Genomic DNA, 20,826 nt, shown 5'->3' with positions numbered 1-20,826 from the left:
AACGGATGGGCTAAAACAGCAGAAGGGAAAGGATCAACTGTTCTGCAGGACCTTCGAGATTGACCGATTAATTGCAGCATGAACTTCCATGCAATAAGATCAAAACTGTTTCTACTTCTTCTCTCTGTCTGTCTCTGTCTCTTTCTAGGTCACATGTAGGAATCCCATAAGATACATACTGTGCTCAGCCAATTTCTAGACTTTAGAATCTGAGTTAGCTTGTTTCATAAAATTTATATACCACTTGATTGTGGGGGGAAACCAAGCAAACAAATTTTTTAAAACGTTTTTAAAAGATACATATAAATGAATGTATATGTGTCACAGAGAGAAAAAAGAGAAGCAGTCAAAAGTGTGAAGATAGATTAGAAAGATTGGATGGGTCATTGATGGAGAGATGGGCAAAGAATTGTGAAACAGATTGGATGGTAAACTTCGAGCTTAAAGAAATTGCTATTCAGGCCACATAAAAATTGGACCTAGCAGTCACCTAGTTGCTTATGAAGCAAAGGCAACATTGTGAAGAAAGTCATTGTGAAATGTACTTTTTTTATTATTATGAAATGCATTCATCACGCAGCAGCTAAGCTGTAACAAGCTGAGTTATCGTTTTTCAAAGACATGAGCCATGTCTTCATCTTCTTTTTCCTTTTTGCTAACCTCCATTAAATATACAAATTAAAATTTGCTGTGACTTTGCCCAACATTATTTCTTAGGTAATAATGATTGAATTCACCAAATAGCATTTTTGCTATAACTCCCCTCCCACTAATAATAACAATAATAATAATGCAGATTTAAGAAAATAACCATTTTTAAATATTGCCCTTTTAAAAAGAAAGAAAGAATTTCTTAGCATTATTTTCTATTGAATCAATCAGACTCTTTGAAGCCTTGTTTGTACATGAATAAACAGGTCAGTGCTTCTTCTCTATCCTTGATGATTAATACACCCATCCATTTCTTGCAGATGCACATATAATACCTTCATTTGCATTCCCTTCTTGTGTACTTCAATATCATGGGCAATGCCTCTGGAGGTTCCCTTTCCACCTGCACAGGAGCTCTATGGAACCTGGCACATATGGGGTGCTCTGCCTGGGAAAATAAATGTCACATTTCCAAGAACAGGAGAGTATTTGGAGCACTAAAAGGAGTTGAAACACCTCTCCAATTTGTGCTAAACATACATAATATTCTGCATCTGGGCATACAGGAGCATCTTCATGTTAGGTAGATAAGGTGCGTACGTTGTTGTTGGTTTTTTGGGAGAGGTGTAGAAATCTGAGTGGTAGTCAACTAAGTGTTACTCAGAGTAGACCCACTGAAATGAATAGACTTAACTTGATCATGTTCACTAATTTCAGTGTGTCCACTCTGTGTAAAACCTAGTCAAATACTACCCACTTTGTTCAGCAATACAGTATATCTCAAGCAAGCAATAACAAACACAGTCTACATGCAATCAATCCTATTACTAAACCATGTAAGCAATTACCGTATTTTTTGCACTATAAGACTCACTTTTTCCCTCCTAAAAAGTAAGGGGAAATGTGTGCTTGTCTTATGGAGCGAATGCAGGCTGCACAGCTATCCCAGAAGCCAGAACAGCAATAGGGATTGCTGCTTTCACTGCGCAGCGATCCCTCTTGCTGTTCTGGCTTCTGAGATTCAGAATATTTTTTTTCTTGTTTTCCTCCTCCAAAATCTAGGTGCGTCTTGTGGTCTGGTGTGTCTTATAGAGCAAAAAATACGGTATATGTTGTTTGATTCCTTTCAGTGCTCTAAGATAGCATCCTTGTGCATCAGAGGGCTAATAAATTGTCAATTTTTTAAAAAAGGTTATTTTGGGGGATTGTATCCCATGTTAATCCTACTCAGAGGTTTTATTACAATCAAGAAGTATATACCATACATTTCGTAAAACGAATAAATAAAATGCCTAACTCAAGGCCTTTAATTTCCATAGGTCTACTATGATTGGGTTAGCATTTCTTTTCCTCTCTCTTTCCCCCAGCTAGTACAGAGTTTTCCTCATTTTGTCCTGCCCTCTTCTCATTGGGTCCCATGCCTTTCTTTTTCGATTGTGAGCCTGCACAGAGAAATCAGAATTCCCCCTCTATTTTTTGTACCACATCAATGCTTAAGCGCTTTTGAAAATACAGAAATAAAATACAGAATAAATTGATTGTGGAAATGATGATGATGAATCAGAAATTACAACAGAGATAGTCCAGATTTCCTGACTAAGAATGACTTCCTCTGGTTTCTATGATGAGTGTGTGTAGGTTATCTATTTCCTTTTGGATTGTAAAAATGTCTATGGCTGAATTCTTCATTCCTCTTGTGCTTCAACGTATTGCCACAAAATTGCCACGCTTTCCATATGTCTCACTCCTCTAATCCATACAACATTAGTTAATTTAATCAGGAGACCATCCACATCCCAGGCTGTACATAACCTGTCCATAATAATGATCACATATTTGCATTTTCCAATCCCAGGCAAACGTCTGTCCTTGCAGCTCTTAATAAGTGAGAAAATCTTTCCAAGTTATCTCACATCACCAAGTATACTGTAGTCAAAAGGAAGGAAGGAAGGAAGGAAGGAAGGAAGGAAGGAAGGACACTGGGAGTAGTCCATTTGGTATCCTGTATCCAATAATATCTTCCACTTCAATTTCCAACAGATTATTTGTTTGGGGGCATTCCCATTCCCAAAATGTGTGTACAGTGGTACCTCGGGTTAAGAACTTAACCAGCCAGGAGCTACTGACAGCATCTTGACACCCATTGAGCCTCTTCAAATGGGGAAGTAATGGGGGCATCTTTTCCTCCGTTTCCAATGGTTGGAGAATATATATATTTATAAGGTTTTAAAATTTGGCTTCAGGAAATGGGCAAAAGCACACAGAGCTTTCCTCTACCTTCATTTCTGCCCTGACAGTTCAAGACCAGCAGGGCACAGAATGCAATGGTTGAACCACCTCCAAATTCCCCTCCCTGACCTTAGGACTACAGCTATATTTAGCTACCTGAACTCAACCTGAGTCTCCTGTTTTCAAAGCCATCTTGTTTTAATTGGATTGTTTTATTGTGGGCATTAATTATGGATACTTATATTTTGATATTTTAATGAGATAGTTTTATTGTGTATTTTAATGATGGATGTTTACAGTGAGTTTTAATGTCTGTATAATGGGTTTCTAGACTGACAGCCCTATCCACAGGCTCCAGGGAACATGTGGATGACTCTCAGCTCATATCGGCAGCATGTACTTTCTTTTTTCTTTGGCAATCCCTCATAGCCAAGTAAGATTGTCTTCCATAAACACGGTTTTAACAATGAGTCCGTAAGTGACTGTGGAGGCCAATTCTGGATCCACACGTCCTTCCACAGTGGGGACAATGGTTTCCGGGTGGGAATTGATCGCAGTGTGGATATGCCAAGACTGCCTTCCTCTTAGCACATTTCTCCCTTTCGTCCTGAGTTTGAGTGTCTTCAAAACCCATGACACCTTTGGTAAAGGTACACTTAGGGCTCAGCTACACTTCTGGAAAACCTCTCAGGCCCATGATTTTGTGGTGTAAGACAAGCAGAAATATGGTTGAGCCCTTAGTTATGCAAATCCAGCTCTTGTGTATATGAGGAGGACTGAGGGAGCTCCTGTTCCCTTAATACACATACACTTACCATTATTTTCATAGGACACCATCCTATTTTTCCCCCTAACATGAGAATGGCATTGTCCCAGTGACAATGCTGTCACACCCAACTACAGATGCAAAAAAAAACTAACAACAACCAAGAACATGTAAGTGATTCACTAATTTTTAAAAAACAAACAAACAGCAACACTCATTTCCCAGGCACTGTACCTTAGAGAACACGGAAGGTGTTAAGTCAGCAAGAACCCTATATCAAAAGAAGCCAATGAATCAACTTAGAGGTAATGTGTCTCTTGCATCACTGGAGGTAACTCCAGACAACTCCAGATTTTATTATGATTATCAGCCTTAAGGCTCAACCTTGATTTGGATGTTTTTACCAACCAGTGGAAGAATTGGTAGTATACAAATGCAGATCTACAAGGAGGACATGGAAAGTAACATGCTACTTCTGCAAATGAGAGAGAGAGAGAGAGAGAGAGAGAGAGAGAGAGAGAGAGAGAGAGAGAGAACTTCTTAGTATATTCCCATTCTTGCCCCCAGCCCCTCCTTTTCTTCCTTGTTTCCTAAGAAAACTGTAATTCAGACCTTGTGAGTTCACTTAAGGACAACTCAGCCTTCAGCCTCCCTCCCCCTTCTCAGTTAGAGAGGCCTTCATTAAGAGCCTTCATTAAGAGCCCTGTAAATGCTGTAAATAAATCAGTTAACCTGGTAACACCTATCCTAAAAGGTAAAGGTAAAGGACCCCTGACAGTTAAGTCCAGTTGTGGCCAATTCTGGGGTTGCAGCGTTCATCTCGCTTTACTGGCCGAGGGGGCCGACGTTTGTCCGCAGACGGTTTTTCCAGGTCATGTGGCCAGCATGACTAAGCCACTTCTGAAGAAACCAGAGCAGCGCACGGAAACGCCGTTTACCGGGAGCGGTACTTATTTATCTACTTGCACTTTGATGTGCTTTCGAACTGCTAGGTTGGCAGGAGCTGGGACCGAGCAACAGGTGCTCACCCTGTCATGGGGATTCGAACCACCGACCTTCCAATCGGCAAACCCAGGGCTCAGTGGCAACCCACAGCGCATCCCTAACACCTATCCTATGTGCAGCTAAATGCAATAGATGACCTTCAAAGTACAAAAGGCCATCTAGTTTAGTTTAGTTTAGTTTAGTTTTTAGTTTAGTTTAGTTTAGTTTAGTTTAGTTTAGTTTAGTTTAGTTTAGTTTAGTTTAGTTTAGTTTAGTGTTTCCATAGCTCAAAGGCACTGCAAAAAGCTACACAATGTTCTGCATCCCAGCAATTAAGCTGGCTGAGAAGCCTTTCTTCTCTCTCTCATCAAACCTAGGGCTTCAAGTTGTCCAGAGACAGATAAGGCTTCTTAGAAAGTGACAAAACTTCATATTTAGTACTCAAAGATATAGAATGGCTTCCACCACTCTTCCCTCCCTGTGCCCCCTCTGATGCCCCCCAAACAATTTTTGGGGTCAGGAGAATCCCCAGAACAATGTGAGGGGAGGAAAGGGGGATAATTCCATCTGTCAAACTGCAATGTTTGCGCTGACACAATGTTCAGCGCAGTGTGACATTGAATTCCTCATACACTGTCTTGAAAAATTTATTCAAGATTAATTAGCCATTGATTGACCTTTCCACCTGTTTTCCAAAGCCAATGTACATGTGAAAGTTGCAAATGGAGCTGTCAATTCAATCCCACTCCTCCATTGTTGCTCACGTGGGAGAAAATGAAGAAGACCCATAATCTTATCACAAATAGTGTACACTTCATGTACATGAACATATGTGCACTTACTCATGTTTGTGTAACTTTTGCTTTGCTGTTTGGCAAGAGGTCATTCCCTCTGATTTCATTTACTAGGTTTTTTCCTCTATTCCATGGATTGGCAAACTAAGGCCCGGGGGCCGAATCCAGCCCAATCGCCTTCTAAATCCAGCCTGTGGATGGTCCAGGAATCAGTGTGTTTTTACGTGAGTAGAATGTGTCCTTTTATTTAAAATGCATCTCTGGCTTATTTGTGGGGCATAGGAATTTGTTCATTCCCCCCCCAAAAAAATATATAGTCCGGCCCCCCACAAGGTCTGAGGGACAGTAGACCGGCCCCCTGCTGAAAAAGTTTGCTGACCCCTGTATTCCATAGTTCTGCTAAGAGAAAATCCAGTGGTTTGTCACTGTCCCATTTTTCTTGCTTCTATCTGACTATCTAACAGAGCAAGAACATTGTGTACTTGGTGTAAAAGGAAACTGAAATCTAGGTTTGCAAAGCCAGTGGGAGGAGTTCCTTGAGGGAAGCCGCACATCTTTCATTGCTCCTTGTGGGTGGTGGTTAAGCGCTTGGTAGCATAAAGTTACAAAACTAAGGCGAGACACTAGCCGTTCATTTGGCCGTCTCAGCAAAAGGTGAATCAGCATGAGGTTTCCCACTTAAGGGAAGGTCTCACTTGCATACGCAATCCTGTGCACATGACTCTACTTCAGTCATGCTGCTGCAATCTCAGATGTTCTACCAGGGGTGCCAACTTGAATAAAGTACGTGGGGAGCAAGTAAGCCCCACCCCATATAACTGATCACATGACGTGGCACACAAACACCATTTGAATGGAAATGCCCTTCAGCTTTGGGGGCCATTTACACTACAAAGTTTTTCATAAGTTTAACTTTCATGGCTATTCTTGAAAAATCCTGGAAAATGATATTTGAGAGGGTTCTGAAAATTAGGAATAGGGGGGCAAATTGGATTATTATTGCAATTAAATGGAAACTACCTAATTTGCCCTTTTTTTGAACAGGGTGATTAAAGGGCATTAAGGAATCTGGAGTCACAGATAGGCCCAGGTCCAATGCTTGTAGTCTAGATATACTCCAGATTAGAAGATCCTCCCTGTGCCATGTGTCAGTCCCCTTCAGTCTAACTTGCCCCATCCCCTCCATCATCAGTTCCTTGCCTGCCCTCCCAGTTTTACATCTACCTCCAATTCCCTGCCACCTCCTCCAAAGCCTCCTATTCTGCCATCCCCCTCTAAAGCCCTTTCTCCACCTCCCTCTGCCTTGCTTGGCCTGTTACTGGAAGTTTGGGCTGTGAAGTTCACACCTGCAATGGGAATGGACCCCAACCCCATATTCTGTTCCAGCACAGAATGGAGACATACACACAGAGAGAGAGAAACTGTTCTCACAGTGGCTACTACCCTGTTTCCCCGAAAATAAGACCGTGTCTTATATTAATTTTTGCTCCCATCGATGTGCTAGGTCTTATTTTCAGGGGGTGTCTTATTTTTCCATGAAGAAGAATACGGTACACATTTATTGTCTAATTGTGAGTCAGCCACACTCCGTCAGGGCAGAGCGAGCAGCAGGTGGCAGCTTGTCCTGGCGGTGGTGCGGGCTCTCTGATTTAAAGAGACCTTGCACTGCCTGAACAGCTGCACGGTGGCGCCCGCCACTACGGTCCAGAGGAGTCAGATGCCTTCAGGGGCCTTATATTCCGGGGAGGCCTTATGTTCAGGGGAGGCCTTATTATTGGGGAGGTCTTATTTTCTGGGGGTGCCTTATATTACAGTGAGATACAAAACTGGAAGTAGGTTTTATTTTCAGGGGATTTCTTACTTTCAGGGAAAGACAGTAGATGCTTATGGGAAACCTGCAAGCAGGACCTGAGTGCAAGAACACTTTCCTCTCTTGTAATTTGCCACTACCTGGTATACAGAGACACACTACCTCTCACAATGGAGGCAGAAGAAGGTCATCATGGCTAGTAGTCATTGAAAGCCTTATCCTCCATCATAAGGCTTCCATGATTACTATCCCAGCATAAAAGCTCTTGGCAAAAACCCAGAAGACACCATTGTTCTCTTCACTTAGAGTTTAATGAGCTGCAAGTGATCACACGCGAGAGGAAAGGAATCACCACCAAAACAAAAAGATTTTCAAGGCCATTACAAAAAGAAAGACAGAATGTGGAGCACAAAGCAGCTAAAGTTAAATCTGGATAAGCCGTCTTGCTTTCAATAGGAATGACTTAAGCATATGCTTAAGCTCTCTCATTGGCGTCAATGGGACTTAAAGGAGTGTAACTTGGGCAAGATCACATGCCCCTACCTTTTAGCTGCAGGTATTTTGCATATTCATTTAAGTAAGTAACCATTATGACTCAGCAAAACCACAGGCAGGTAATCACAGGAGAGTAGCTGGAAAGATATTCATTTGTATCAGGGCATTTTTTTTCGAGCCAGAACTCTCCAGAACCAATCAGGTGGGCACCACTGCCATTTAAGAGAATGAGGGAGGTGCTTATGGTGAGTTCCAGCACCTCTTTTTTTCTAGAAAAATAGCACTGATTTGCATGAATGAGCAAAACATGAAGGCTGTGTTCACATAAGCAGTTTTTGATGGAATTCACATTATTTCTCCATCAGGTTTCATTCAGAGGAGTTAGAATGTAGACAAAATAGCGGTACTCTTTAAACGTTATGAGAATCAAATAACCTGACTCCTAGAATTGTTTTATTGTCTGAACCGTACGCATCCAGCTGTTCCATGTGTTTCAATCCACCAAAGAGATAAAAGTGTCTCCTCAGTTGAAGAACAGCCAATGAGAATTCTGGGATACCTAGGATAGAGATGTTCCTCCTTGTAGGACACAGGGCAGAGTGCTGCTCTACATAAAAGATGTGTGAATGGTACAAAAGCAAGGCACACATTGCCTAGAATAACCTCTATAGAACTACCTAATACTGTTCGCCCTTGTTCATGCAAACACAGCCTTCACATATTACACGTCTGTTGACTAGACCTAATTATGTTAGGGGCATGAAATGTGTCAACAATGAGTTAAGAACAAAGGGTGAGTTACAGACTAAGTTTGGGTTGGGTTGCTTGGGTTTGATACCGACTACATTAGATGAACTAAGGTCCCACTGACATAAATGAGACAAGTTAGCAATGACAGGTCTCACAGAACTCAATGGTACTTAAGTTCAGCTAACTCAGTCTGTATCCCACCCAAACAATGCAAGACTTAAAAAATATCCTGGGAGAGCAGCCATAAGGGCCATAAGGGGCACAGTCCATTTTTCTGAAAGGCGCCAAGATTCTGTTCAGGGTGGCTTTGCAGAGGTCTTCAGAAAAATGGTTCTTTCATCCATGCTGATGTTGTCATCACTGCACCTGTTGCTTCTTATTTCCTGCTTGAAGACTTGATGGAAGTGGAGGATGTGGTGGTTTTTTTCACAATGGTGCCTCCGGAACTATATCCTCCTCCGTATCCTCCGCCGACAGAGCAAGCTCCCCCACCTCCTATGCTGCAAACACCTCTTCCGCTTCCAGAGCTGAATCCACCAAGGCCACCAGATCCTCCTCCATAGCACATTCCACCTCCAAATCCACCTCCAAATCCGCCACCATATCCACCGCCAGAAGTAGCAGAGGAGGAGCCAACCATAGCTAAAAAGGAAGACAACCATGGTTAGCATTGTGGTGGTTTTATGGACTAATATGGCTATTTAATGCCTGGAATGTAATTCTCTAGCACTGAGCATGGGGGTGGTGCTACTTCATGTCTATTCCAGGGCATTCTGTCCCAGGAATGCACCAGTGGAGCATGCAAGCCATCGCCTGAAGAGATGGCAAGTCATTGTAGAAAGAAAGAAAGAAAGAAAGAAAGAAAGAAAGAAAGAAAGAAAGAAAGAAAGAAAGAACTCCCAGCTACTTTGCATCTTAAAATAAGACAAGCAAAGCCTCCAGGGCCAAGGAGTCATCCATGTGATGAGAGTCAATTGAGAAAGTGTGTGGCATGTAAGGGCTTAAGCACTGAACTAGACCTAAAGCAAGGAACCTGTGGCCTTCCAAATGTTGCTGAACTCCAGATCCCATCAGCCCTTGCCAGCATGGCCAATGGTCAAGAATGATGGGAGTTACAGTCCAGCAGCAGCTGGAGGGCCACAAGTTCCCCATCCTCGCACTAAAGGGAAGCTGGGTTCAAAATGATCCCCATTCAGCCATGAAGTTTATTGGCTTGCTTTGAATGAGTTACAAATATTACCAACCCATGAGCATGAAGCAATGCAAACCATGGCATCACATACAAAAGTTGTTCCCACGTGGTATTTTTGTAACATTTAAAATTGGGGACAGAGAAACCGTGGCCCTCCAGGTCATCATCCCTGACTTCCTTGAGTTTTAACCTCTTTCTGGCATGTTACTACAGCACACTGGAGTTGCACCAACACAGTTGCATTTGTGGTGGTCAAAAAGTGTTCAGGATAGCGCAAGGGGGGATCTTCCACAGCCCTGATGCCACATTCTGCATCCACAACTTTCCTTCTGTGTCTGTATCTATGGTGCTTAAGAGCTTGGTGCATCTCTACTATGACCACTGTTGTAAAAACCACATCAAGACACAGTGGTGCCAGCGCATGCCATTTTCCAGAGCAGCTGGTTATAGGATAGTGCCACTAATTTTAAAAGTTGAGTACAGAGTCACTACTTACAGATGCTCACGGTGCTCTGACACTCTCCAGACATCCTGTGGAGAGAAAAAACCTGATGTTTAGGCAAGAGATGAGATCCAATTGGGCATTCATACACAAAATACTGAACAACAATGAACAAATCCTTTGAATCCCTTTGTTGCTTTAATCATCAGGCACTGCGAAGGTGAGTGCTGTGCAGTGCAGAGAGCAGATAGGGTTGGACACAGGAGACCCAGATGCAGCTGCTTGCTTGGCCATCAAGATCACTAGGGAATAATGTGGGCATGATCAGGTAGACAGTCTTCATTTCAAGAGTCAGGGACACACTTTACAGAACTTGTAATTCAGATAGGCATGATCCTTCAGCTCACACTAGCCTGCCACAACTTCCAGTGGTTGCTGCAGCTGCACTGTCCACATTGTAAACTTCTCCCAGCACTGGAAGCAGAGGCAACCCCAGAAGAATGAGATGCGCCTTCGTTTGTGACATCCCCAACCTCTCTCCACCAGGTGAATTGCTACGTACTTCAAGAATTATTATTATTATTATTATTATTATTATTATTATTATTATTATTATTTGTAGTAATAGTAGTAGTAAAAATTGCAGGTGTTCTTTATATGCTTCATATTCTTATTATGACTTATTTCCATCAGCTTTTATTGTTGTAAGAGGTATGATCTTTGTTGCTTATTTTGCATATAGCAATATAGAAAGGGGGTATACAAATTAAAAGTGAAATGAAAATGAAAATATTTTGATAGATGCCTTTGGGCAAAAAAGATGGCAGGGGGCTGGGGTCTAGCTTTGCAGTAAGTAAAGTAACCAAAAATAAATAAATAAATCTTTTTTAAAAGGAGGAAAGAACCCTAACCCCCCCAAAAAAGAACCAGGACTCCAGTCCCCTGAGCCACCCTCTAACAATGTCCCTACTTCCCCTGTTCTTGCCACAGCATCCACCTAAACCCTCTCAATTAGGATTTGCACTGCCACAGCCTAATCTCAGCACTTACCATTCCATCAAGCTTAACCATGGCTTAATCTGAGCCAGACCAGTTCACATGTGTACACAGTATGCAATACATCAGGGATGGGCAAACAATGGCCCTCCAGATGTTGCTGGACCACAGTTCTCAGCATGGACAACCATCAGGGATGATGGGAGATGTAGCCCAGCAATGTTTGTAGATCCTACGATTCCCTATCACTGCAGTACATGCTTTCCTCGCCAATGGGTATACATTGCCCACCCTTACATTTCGGTTATGCAATGAAAGCTCTAGTTTGATTTCCTTTTTTTGCTTCTCTTCAGCAAAGTCCAGATACACATCTCCTTCCTGCGCATCACACTCACCTGCTCTCCTCTCCTTCCAGCAATTTCCTGTAGGTGGCAATTTCAACATCAAGCGCCAACTTGACATTCATCAGCTCCTGGTACTCCCTCAAGAGACGGGTCATTTCTTCCTTGGCCTTCTGCAGGGCAACCTCTAGTTCATTCAATTTGTCCCTGGCATCCTTGAGGGCCAGCTCACCACGTTCCTCAGCTTCTGCAATGGAAGCCTGCAGCTTCTCACACTGAAAGGCAAGAAAGGCATTCGAAAAACTGATTACTGAAATATCATTTTTATTTTTAATACCAGCAGCACCATCCCTCCTGGATGCAGCGGTCCCCTACATTCACTGGGAACCATTTGTGAGTGCCATATGTTTTTGAAGTGCAAGGTCAGGAAGTAACAAAGAGGCCATCCTACTTCAGCCTGATATCTCTTGGCTTGCCTTTAGTTGTGTTAAAGGTAAAGGTAAAGGTAAAGGTACCCCTGCCCGTACAGGCCAGTCTTGACAGACTCTAGGGTTGTGCGCTCATCTCACTCTAGAGGCCGGGAGCCAGCGCTGTCCGCAGACACTTCCGGGTCACATGGCCAGCGTGACAAGCTGCATCTGGCGAGCCAGCGCAGCACACGGAACGCCGTTTACCTTCCCGCTAGTAAGCGGTCCCTATTTATCTACTTGCACCCGGGGGTGCTTTCGAACTGCTAGGTTGGCAGGCGCTGGTTGTGTTACTTGTGTTACTAGTTGTGTTACTAAATGAATTGCTGCAGTTAAGACAACAGCACAGGACTAAGATGACCAGATTGTGAAATTCCAATAAAGACCTCTGCCCCGCTCCACCCTCGGGTTAATCTTGCATATATTCCTCCAGCCTTACCTGCTTCTTCACATTATCTATTTCAGATCGTATCCTCTGAATCATCCGGTTCAGTTCAGAGATCTCGGCCTTGGTGTCACGGAGACTGTCACCGTGTTTCCCAGCAGTTTGCTGCAGCTCCTCATACTGGAATTCAGAAAGAAGAAAGGGGTCAAATTGTGTTATGTCAGAGAAGATAAATCTTCTTCAAACAAAAACCCAGCTGAGCAATGGCTCAGGTTTTGCCAAACCCTCTGACACCCTTCCAAGGTTGTCCCCAAAAAAGAAAGGCGTGTTTTTGCAGTGCTTGTTGGACTAGCCTGATTAAAAGCTTACCTACAAGTGATTTTGAAGCAATACTGGTAGATTACTAGCCAGTTTCCAGTGGACAACATAGCACCCTGGGGAAGGGCAATAGCTCAGCGGTAGAACATATACTTCGGATGTGGAAGGTCCTAGGATCACTCCCAGGATCTACATATAGGGCTGGGGAAGTCTGTGAACCAGGCGTGGGAAACCTGTGACCATCCAAATGTTGTTGGACTACAGCTCCCCGTATCACTGATCACTGACCCTGCTGGCTGGATCTGGTGAAAGTTGGAGTCCAATAGCATCTGGAGGGCACAAGTTCTCCACCCCTGCTGTAAGCCCCAGAGAGTCGCTGCCACTATGTGTAGACAATACCCAATCAGATGAGCTAGTATAAGGCAGCTTCCTATGTTCCAACTGCTGTTTGCTGGGCTTCTTTGTAAATAATGGGGGCCTTTAGCCTGTTCCAGCAAAGCACTACATTGTATGTTCATAAGCATAGACAGGACCACTTCATTAGGGTTGCTGTGGCTCAAGTGGCAAGAGATTTTGAACCCGCACTTGCTTTGCGAATGTAAAACACATTGGGAAACCATGGCGATTCTAGTTAAAATAAAGCAAAGCACACGGAGCTGAAGTCAGATCACTCGTAGTTTAATACATTGCCTTATGTGCATTTGGCCTTTCCCATTAATGAACAACCAGAGTTTCTTTAAAACAAAAAAATTCCTTCCAGTAGCACCTTAAAGACCAACTAAGTTAGTTCTTGGTATGAGCTTTCGTGTGCAAGCACACTTCTTCAGATACACTGAAACAGAAGTTGCCAGACCCTTCTATATAGTGAGAAGGTGGGGAGGGGTATTACTCAGAAGGGTGGTGGGAATGGGTGATTGGCAGATAGCTGAGATGAGCCTGTTGACGACTCTTAACGACTGCAATAGGTCTTACAGAAAAAGCAAGGGGTGAGAAGGTGAGAAATGGCTTTATCTCATTATACATGACAAAGCCATTTCTCACCTTCTCACCCCTTGCTTTTTCCTGTAAGACCTATTGCAGTCGTTAAGAGTCGTCAACAGGCTCATCTCAGCTATCTGCCAATCACCCATTCCCACCACCCTTCTGAGTAATACCCCTCCCCACCTTCTCAATATATAGAAGGATCTGGCAACTTCTGTTTCAGTGTATCTGAAGAAGTGTGCTTGCACACGAAAGCTCATACCAAGAACTAACTTAGTTGGTCTTTAAGGTGCTACTGGAAGGAATTTTTTTGTTTTGACTATGGCAGACCAACACGGCTACCTATCTGTAACCAGAGTTTCTTTGTTTGTTTGGATTTGGTTTTTGCTCAAGGAGGTCATTTTCGACTGGCAAGGCTTGATAGGCCTGAGAACTCACCTTGGACTGGTACCAAGACTCTGCTTCGGCTCGGCTTTTCTGAGCAATTTCCTCGTACTGAGCTTTGACCTCTGCAATGATACTGTCCAAGTCCAGATTCCGGTTGTTGTCCATTTGGAGGACAACTGAGGTGTCAGAAACGGTCTGCTGCATCTGGCTCAATTCCTGCCAAAGAAATCGATTTACTGATTTTTGTAAGCTGCCATGGGAGTCCATTTGGTTAAAGTGTAGAGTACATCTACCTTAAATAAATAAATATGTAGACAGCGCCATGGTCACATCATGTTTTTTCACCATAAATGTTGATTTTATCACTTACCTCTCCCCTTAGTAGAGGCATCTGTCTATTTTTTTTCTAAAGGTGACTAATGGATGTGGCAGTCCATATTGGCACACCTGCAAAAAGTCTGTCCTTCTAAAAACTTTGCTTAGAACTTTCTGGCATCCCAAAAACTGGACATGAAAATTAGCTGTTATAATACAGTGGTACCTCGGGTTAAGAACTTAATTCGTTCTCGGAGGTCCGTTCTTAACCTGAGACATGCTTTTGCTAATGGGGCCTCCTGCTACCGCTACGCCCCTGGCATGCAATTTCCCTTCTTATCCTGGAGCAAAGTTCTTAACCTGGAGCAACCACTTCCTGGTTAGCAGAGCTTGTAATCCAAAGTGTCTGTAACCCGAGGTACCACTGTACACTAGTCAAATTGCTGTCATAACAGCAGACAATGTTGCGTGCATGTGGATTTATGCATTGCAAGGATGTCTTATGGAGAGGATGCAATGCACTTTTGCACCTTCTGCAGAGCAATGAAGAACATAAAAGATTTCCCATTATAGTGAATGGGGAAACTGTGAGCTTCATTTTAGACAGAGTAGCTCAGGAGATGGATTACAGATCAAAGCGGAGACAGCACAGAGTGACTCAGAAGCAGACTGGAATTTTTACAAGCACATAGGTAGAAAGGGAAACTTAGGGCCTGTGCACACCCCTAATACTTAATTAAGCAATGTGACACCCAAAACAGGTAGTCATCAGATACAGAATAATTTCCTAATCTAACATTTTAGACTAGCCTAACTTTCATAACAGCAATCCCAACTCTTTTACATATGCTTCCATTACCTCTCTAATCTCCACCCCTCATTTCCATATCTCTTCTTCCAGTTGCCATTTCCCAAATGACTCTCTACCTGTCACTCACTCTTAACTCCACCTCAAAATTCGCATCACTCTAGTGCTCTCCCAGGAGGCCACAAAAAGACTACTTACAGCGTCGTACAAGCATCTCAAGAAGTTGATTTCATCTGTCAAGGAGTCCAGTTTCGCCTGCAATTCTACTTTGTTCATGTAAGCAGCATCCACATCCTGAAGGAAAGGACAGAGAGAAGTTCATATTTTGCACACAGTGCTGGAGACAAACACACACACACACACACACACACACACACACACAGTTATTCTAAATGCCATTATGTGAATAGCAACTTGCACCTCTGAATCACTGCAAAGGAGTTAGGAAGAGTGGCACACTTACCTTTTTCAAGAGCACAAAGTCATTCTCTGCTGCCGTGCGCTTGTTAATTTCTTCCTCATATCTGGTCAATGCAAAGAAAGAACATCAGGTTTAAATACTTTCCCTTTTCTATTTGCACAGTTTTGTGTGTCTTTTCCAACATCTATCTACACTCCCCAATTTCTTGTAAAAAAAAGGTCCAATTTATTTTAAGAAACTGAAATCTTGGATGCAACAATAAAATAGAAGTAATATGTGAAATATTGCTTTGTTATTCCACAGCATCGTTTGATTAAAAAATCTTGGTCCAGAATTTTTTTTTAGAAAGTCTAGATCAGGAGGGGGTGGGGTTGAGCAAAGGACATCTAGCCCTGCCTTCTTCTTTCTAGATTTTCTTAACAGCCAAAGGCCTTGTGAATTTGCTTGGCCTGCAAGTGAAAGAGAATTACCAATCCCCAATTTTGTGGGTTACTTGATATCCTAGGTTTATAACTCATAGAACATTCTTCATTGTTTCCATTCTTCAGACACTGTCCTCTGCCAAGAACATTCTACATTCTTTGGCATCAGACAAACAAAGATTCTGTTGAACGCCATCCTGATTTACAACATACTTTCCTGGCTCAAGGGTTTATTAAATTACAGTACCTATTTTCAAGTGCCACCAAATGCATACCTTAGGGCTACCCAATGGATCAGTTTGTCAGAATTCAAGCTGTGGGTCACCATTTTTGCTAGCATTTACAGCAGACATAGCCAGTGTGGTGCCTTCCTGGTGTTTTGAGCTACAATTCCCATCAGCCTCAGCTAGCATGGCCAATGGTTAGGGAATATGGAGGTTCTAGTGTACAACATCTGAAGCCCACGGTATTCCCTGCCCAATTATAGTGTAGTGTAATCATGTTACTGGCCTTCATTGAGTCTTGAGCAATGAAAAGCAAAAACAATTTGTAAAATCATATATTTCAACGTTAGGAGTTATTGGAAATCAACCATAGTTTTTCACCTTAGCTACAATAATTATAAAGGTGCAAAGAGCCAAAAAAAATATAATCACACGATTTTACAAAAAAAAACAACCTTAAATAAAACCCTGGTTACTCTGTACATCACACAGGATGTATACTATGTTCATGAGTCATCTCATATATAACAGTGAATCAGATCATTCAGTGTGATATAGTAAGTAGACCATGGAGATTCAAGTTCAACTCCACATTCCACTCAATGAATGATCTAGGGAAGGTCTCACAGATAATTCGGGAGCATAAAATAGAATAATCCCTTTCCAAATCCATCAGATTTCTACCGGGGTCAAATTCAAATTCAAGAGGAAGTTAGGTCCCACCAGAAGCATGACACCATGATCAAATTGTGTCTTCTCACTGGCACTGAACATTCATTGTTGAATGCCCAAGCTAAGAGGCAAACCAAACACACACACATCCGAGGCGTTCTGTACTCTATCTGTGGGTATATACACTTTTGTTTAAAATAAATAAATAAATAAATTGAAAGTTAATATTTCTATTTTCTGTCATCCTAGCTTCAGCAAAAGGCCAGGTCTGGCTTTTCAAATAGGTAGTCTGGGCCTGGCCCATCCACCTTCAATTGCACCGGTGGGAAAGATCATTTATTGATTCCCAATTCTTTTCGTTCTATAATCCCTTACTTGTTCTTGTAATCCTCCACAAGATCTTGGAAGTTCTTCAGCTCTGATTCCAGGCCTCTCCTCTCATTCTGAAGACACTCAAGCTGCTTCCTGAGGTTGTTGATATAGACCTCAAAGAACTGATCAAGGTTCTTTTGACCAATGCCAGTCCCTTGGCCCTGCTCTTGCAAGAGTTTCCACTTGGTCTCCAGAACCTTATTCTGCTGCTCTAGGAAACGGACCTGAACCAAACAAAGAATAAGGGTGGAGAAAGAAAGGGTTATGATCATGTACTCTAATTGCCTTTAAAGGGGAGGGCAGTTCCTGGAGTAAATCACTATTCCTGTTCTGTCCCTGTTTTGGTTTTTTGAAGAGTTTGGTGTTCCTTTTTTAAAAAAATGATGCTAATGTGAATTTCTATAGAGCAAGCTTTCTCTTCTCTGCTTCTTTGAAGCTAAATAATAGAATCATAGACTTGTAGAGCTGGAAGGAACCCTGAAGACCATCTAGTTCAACCCCCTGCAAAGCAGGAACATGCAGCTGTCCCATACGGGGACTGAACCTGCAACCTTGGCATTATCAGCACCGCACTCTAACCAACTATGTCAGAAGGAACTGCCGTGTATTAACATAATATGTGCATATGTAGAGAAGCCTTCACCAAGCTGATATCCTCCAGATGCTCTAAATCAATACTCGCACCCACTCCCACCTGTGCTGGTTGGGGATGATGGGAGTTGTAGTCCAGGACATCTGGAAGCACCAGATTGTCCAAGGTTGGCGGTGGCATAATGCGCATCCTGCTATTTCAAAGGTTGCCGTTGGTTAAGCTTAATTTTGAAATGTAGGTAATATATTCTAGGAGACAAGTCAGGCTGTTTTAGCATATCTTTAACCAGAAGAACAAGCTTACTGTTTAACTTTGGGATAATGCAGAATCAATGGATGCACATACAAAGCAAAGAATAGTAGTGACAGGGGTGTTTTAGCAGTGTTCCTGAGCTAGCAATAGGTATGGCTGCAGGCACAAAATGAGTATCCCTCTTTTCATCTTTAAAATATTGGAGGAAATTTATTAACCTTCAGGGCTGGAGAGAAGATGGTGTCAACAAACCTCTCCCTCCAGTGCCAGCAAATTGACAGGATAGAGAAAAACACCTGCCCATTGTCTCAATGCCACCATTACTGTTGGTGGCTCTGTTCCACTCAGGCTCGTGCACAAAGCTTCAGGAGCCACATTAAAGCCACTTTCAGTTATGCCACATGTGATATGACGACCTTCACAGTTTCCTTCTAAAGAGCAAGAAATAGTGCCCTGCTTCTTCTCATACAAGTCAGGCTGCCCTTGCTTTCTGGAGATGAGGATGGGGCCACTGCCTGTATCATGATGAGGGTGTGACCATCACCTTCTGGGCTTTGAAAGCATCCAGGTATTCTTCACATTGCTCAACTCCTGGATAACTGAAACCACAGCAACAGGTGCTGGATTCTGCCCAGTGTCCTCTTATGGAGTACTGGACATGGCCATTAGTCCAAACTTGCCTGCTGATGTTGCTTTCTCCTAACACCACTTATGCATCTCCTTCCTCCATTCTAGGCTTTCCTTTGCATTGCCCACAAGCAGGGAGACCTTCCAGTTGCGTGTTCTGTACTGCAGCCACTACTTTTTAGCCTCCCCAAGACCCTTGAGTCACAATAGGCGGCTGAGGGATGCAATGAGGAGGTGACCAGAAAAGGAAATAAGAAGGGACAAGGATTTGTTGCATCACTGATGCACGTATGATGCAGGTCAGCTGTGCATTCAATGCGCATCTAATGCCCTCAGTTTAGTGGGATTCAAAATAGCTTCCAGCCTTTCCTATCTGTATGTTAGAGAAGGGTCACTAAAGGATCAACATGGTAGTTTCTGGGTATTGGTCCAGGATTGTCCTGGGGAAGAAACATATGCCCACCTTTTCCCAGATTATCTTTCACTGCTTACTGATTAGTACTGACAACATTATGCAAATGGGCATGTCAATAGTACATACTTGCACAGGTCATACCCCCCAGGGCATCCTGAAAAGTATAGTTCTGTAATGGGGAAGAATCTCTGAGAATAAGCATCTGCTTCACCAAACTGCAGTAACCAGAATCCTTTGTAGGGAGCCACGGCAGTTACATTGGTACAGATTTTTAAGAGAAACTTTTGCCCTGTATTATGTTCCTGTTTACTTGAAACACTCAGGACTGGCATGCCCTTGGGGACTCACATTTGACCACCCCTCCATGAAGTATACAGGTTAAATATAAAACCTCTTGATTTGAGATTTTATAACAAGGCAAATTAGAAAGAATCATAACAAAACTAGCAAACTAACGCTTTTAAAATGGCTTCACCATTTTCAGCCTTGAAATTCATTGTTGTTGTTGTTTTAAAAAATACAAATCAGACCAGATCTGATAGACACAATACTCAGTACAGACACAAGACAAAAGGCCCTCATACTGAGAAACAAAAAGGAAAGAGAAAGAGAAAATCTTGGAGCTACATGCAAGTTAAATGCTCTCAAAATCATTTCACCTTGTCGATGAAGGAGGCAAACTTGTTGTTGAGGGTCTTGATCTGCTCCCTTTCTTCAATCCTCACTTTTTGGATCTCCGGGTCTATCTCCAGGTTGAGGGGCTGCAGGAGGTGCTGGTTGATGGTCACCTCTTTGATGCCTCCAGGTGGACATCCTGGGAATGGAGGGCAGATTGCAAGTCCACCTGGACCGCCAAAGCCACCGCCAAAGCCACCGCCAAGGCCACCGCCAAGGCCACCGCCAAGGCCACCACCAGCTCCAAAGCCCCCAGCCCCTTGGCCACAGGCGCCACCGAAACCCCCGCCAAAGCCACCGCCACCATATCCACCATAGGAGATTCTCTTGCTGCCCCCCATGTTATGCAGGCTCCTGCTGCCAAAGCCACCGCCTCCGCTACGGACATTACATCCACGGGACATGGAAGCAGTGTTGAAGCTGACTTTGTTTCCACCCCCAAAGCAGACAGAGCTGGAACTGAAACCCTTGTTCTGAAACCCTCCTCCAATGCTCCGGGCACAGGACTGGCGAGACATGGCTAGAGGAGAGGTTGTCTTGCTGGTAGTGTAAGGAGTGATGTTCCAAGGAAGAGTTCCCAGTAATGAATGAGACTGAGCCCCTCTGGCAGGAGGGAGGAAGATGTACCTTTTTATCCGTTCGGAGAGTTGGCTGGGTGACAGGGGAGTGGAGGAAAAAAAGTAGTCATTTTTTTATATTGTATTCTTGAGCTTAGGTGTGCTTGGCACCCTCCCTCTTGCTCTGTGCCAGAAACTGACCTTCCCTTAAACACACCCCAAAGAGCTGGAGAAGAACCTGCAACTTGACAGTGAACTCCTGGCGACCCCAGATTACCTGCATCACCCTTCTGTCAACTAAGACTAGATTTCTCTATGAGCCTTGCCTGAATGGCAGGGCATGGCAGGTTCCCTTGACATTCTTTTGCCCTGCAGGGAAAATAATCCCCTGGCTGAGTTATCCCCATCACTCCCTTTTCTGAAACTTGATGGCAGATGGTTCCTTTCAGAGGGTTCCAAAATTAACCTTCTGACATGCAGAGTTCA

At 43.2% G+C, this 20,826-nt stretch overlaps 1 protein-coding gene and 1 long non-coding RNA gene across 2 annotated transcripts; one reads left to right on the top strand and one right to left on the bottom strand.

Moving 5' to 3' along the window:
• Nucleotides 1-7,526: 7,526 nt before the first annotated feature.
• LOC308470927 (keratin, type II cytoskeletal 4-like) lies at nt 7,527-20,408 on the bottom strand. Its single transcript, XM_080994637.1, has 9 exons — nt 19,768-20,408; nt 17,226-17,446; nt 15,575-15,635; nt 15,310-15,405; nt 14,040-14,204; nt 12,357-12,482; nt 11,505-11,725; nt 10,168-10,202; nt 7,527-9,121 (listed from the first exon to the last, which is right to left on the bottom strand). Exons 1-9 carry the CDS (start codon nt 20,299-20,301, stop codon nt 8,856-8,858), a joined length of 1,725 nt encoding a protein of 574 aa, XP_080850763.1. The 5' UTR covers nt 20,302-20,408; the 3' UTR covers nt 7,527-8,855.
• On the top strand, nt 11,591-12,681 carry LOC308471207. Its single transcript, XR_013982791.1, has 2 exons — nt 11,591-11,732; nt 12,383-12,681. It is a non-coding gene; the product is annotated as an uncharacterized lncRNA (long non-coding RNA).
• Nucleotides 20,409-20,826: the final 418 nt, after the last annotated feature.

The sequence above is a fragment of the Podarcis pityusensis genome (assembly GCF_964106645.2).
Source record: "Podarcis pityusensis genome assembly, chromosome: 2".
Lineage (NCBI taxonomy): Eukaryota > Metazoa > Chordata > Lepidosauria > Squamata > Lacertidae > Podarcis > Podarcis pityusensis.
Note: the sequence above shows the minus strand (reverse complement) of the source record. Positions and strands in the feature narration are given on the sequence as shown.

What these genes read in the sequence shown, in the direction of transcription:
- LOC308470927 (XM_080994637.1), bottom strand. Translation starts at nt 20,301, where the DNA reads ATGTCTCGCCAGTCCTGTGCCCGGAGCATTGGAGGAGGGTTTCAGAAC. An exon ending in GTGGAGGATTACAAGAACAA is followed by an intron (nt 15,636 to 17,225) that starts GTAAGGGATTAT and finishes TGCATTGACCAG; the next exon opens with ATATGAGGAAGAAATTAACA. An exon ending in TGAGATGCTTGTACGACGCT is followed by an intron (nt 14,205 to 15,309) that starts GTAAGTAGTCTT and finishes TTTCTTTGGCAG; the next exon opens with GAATTGAGCCAGATGCAGCA.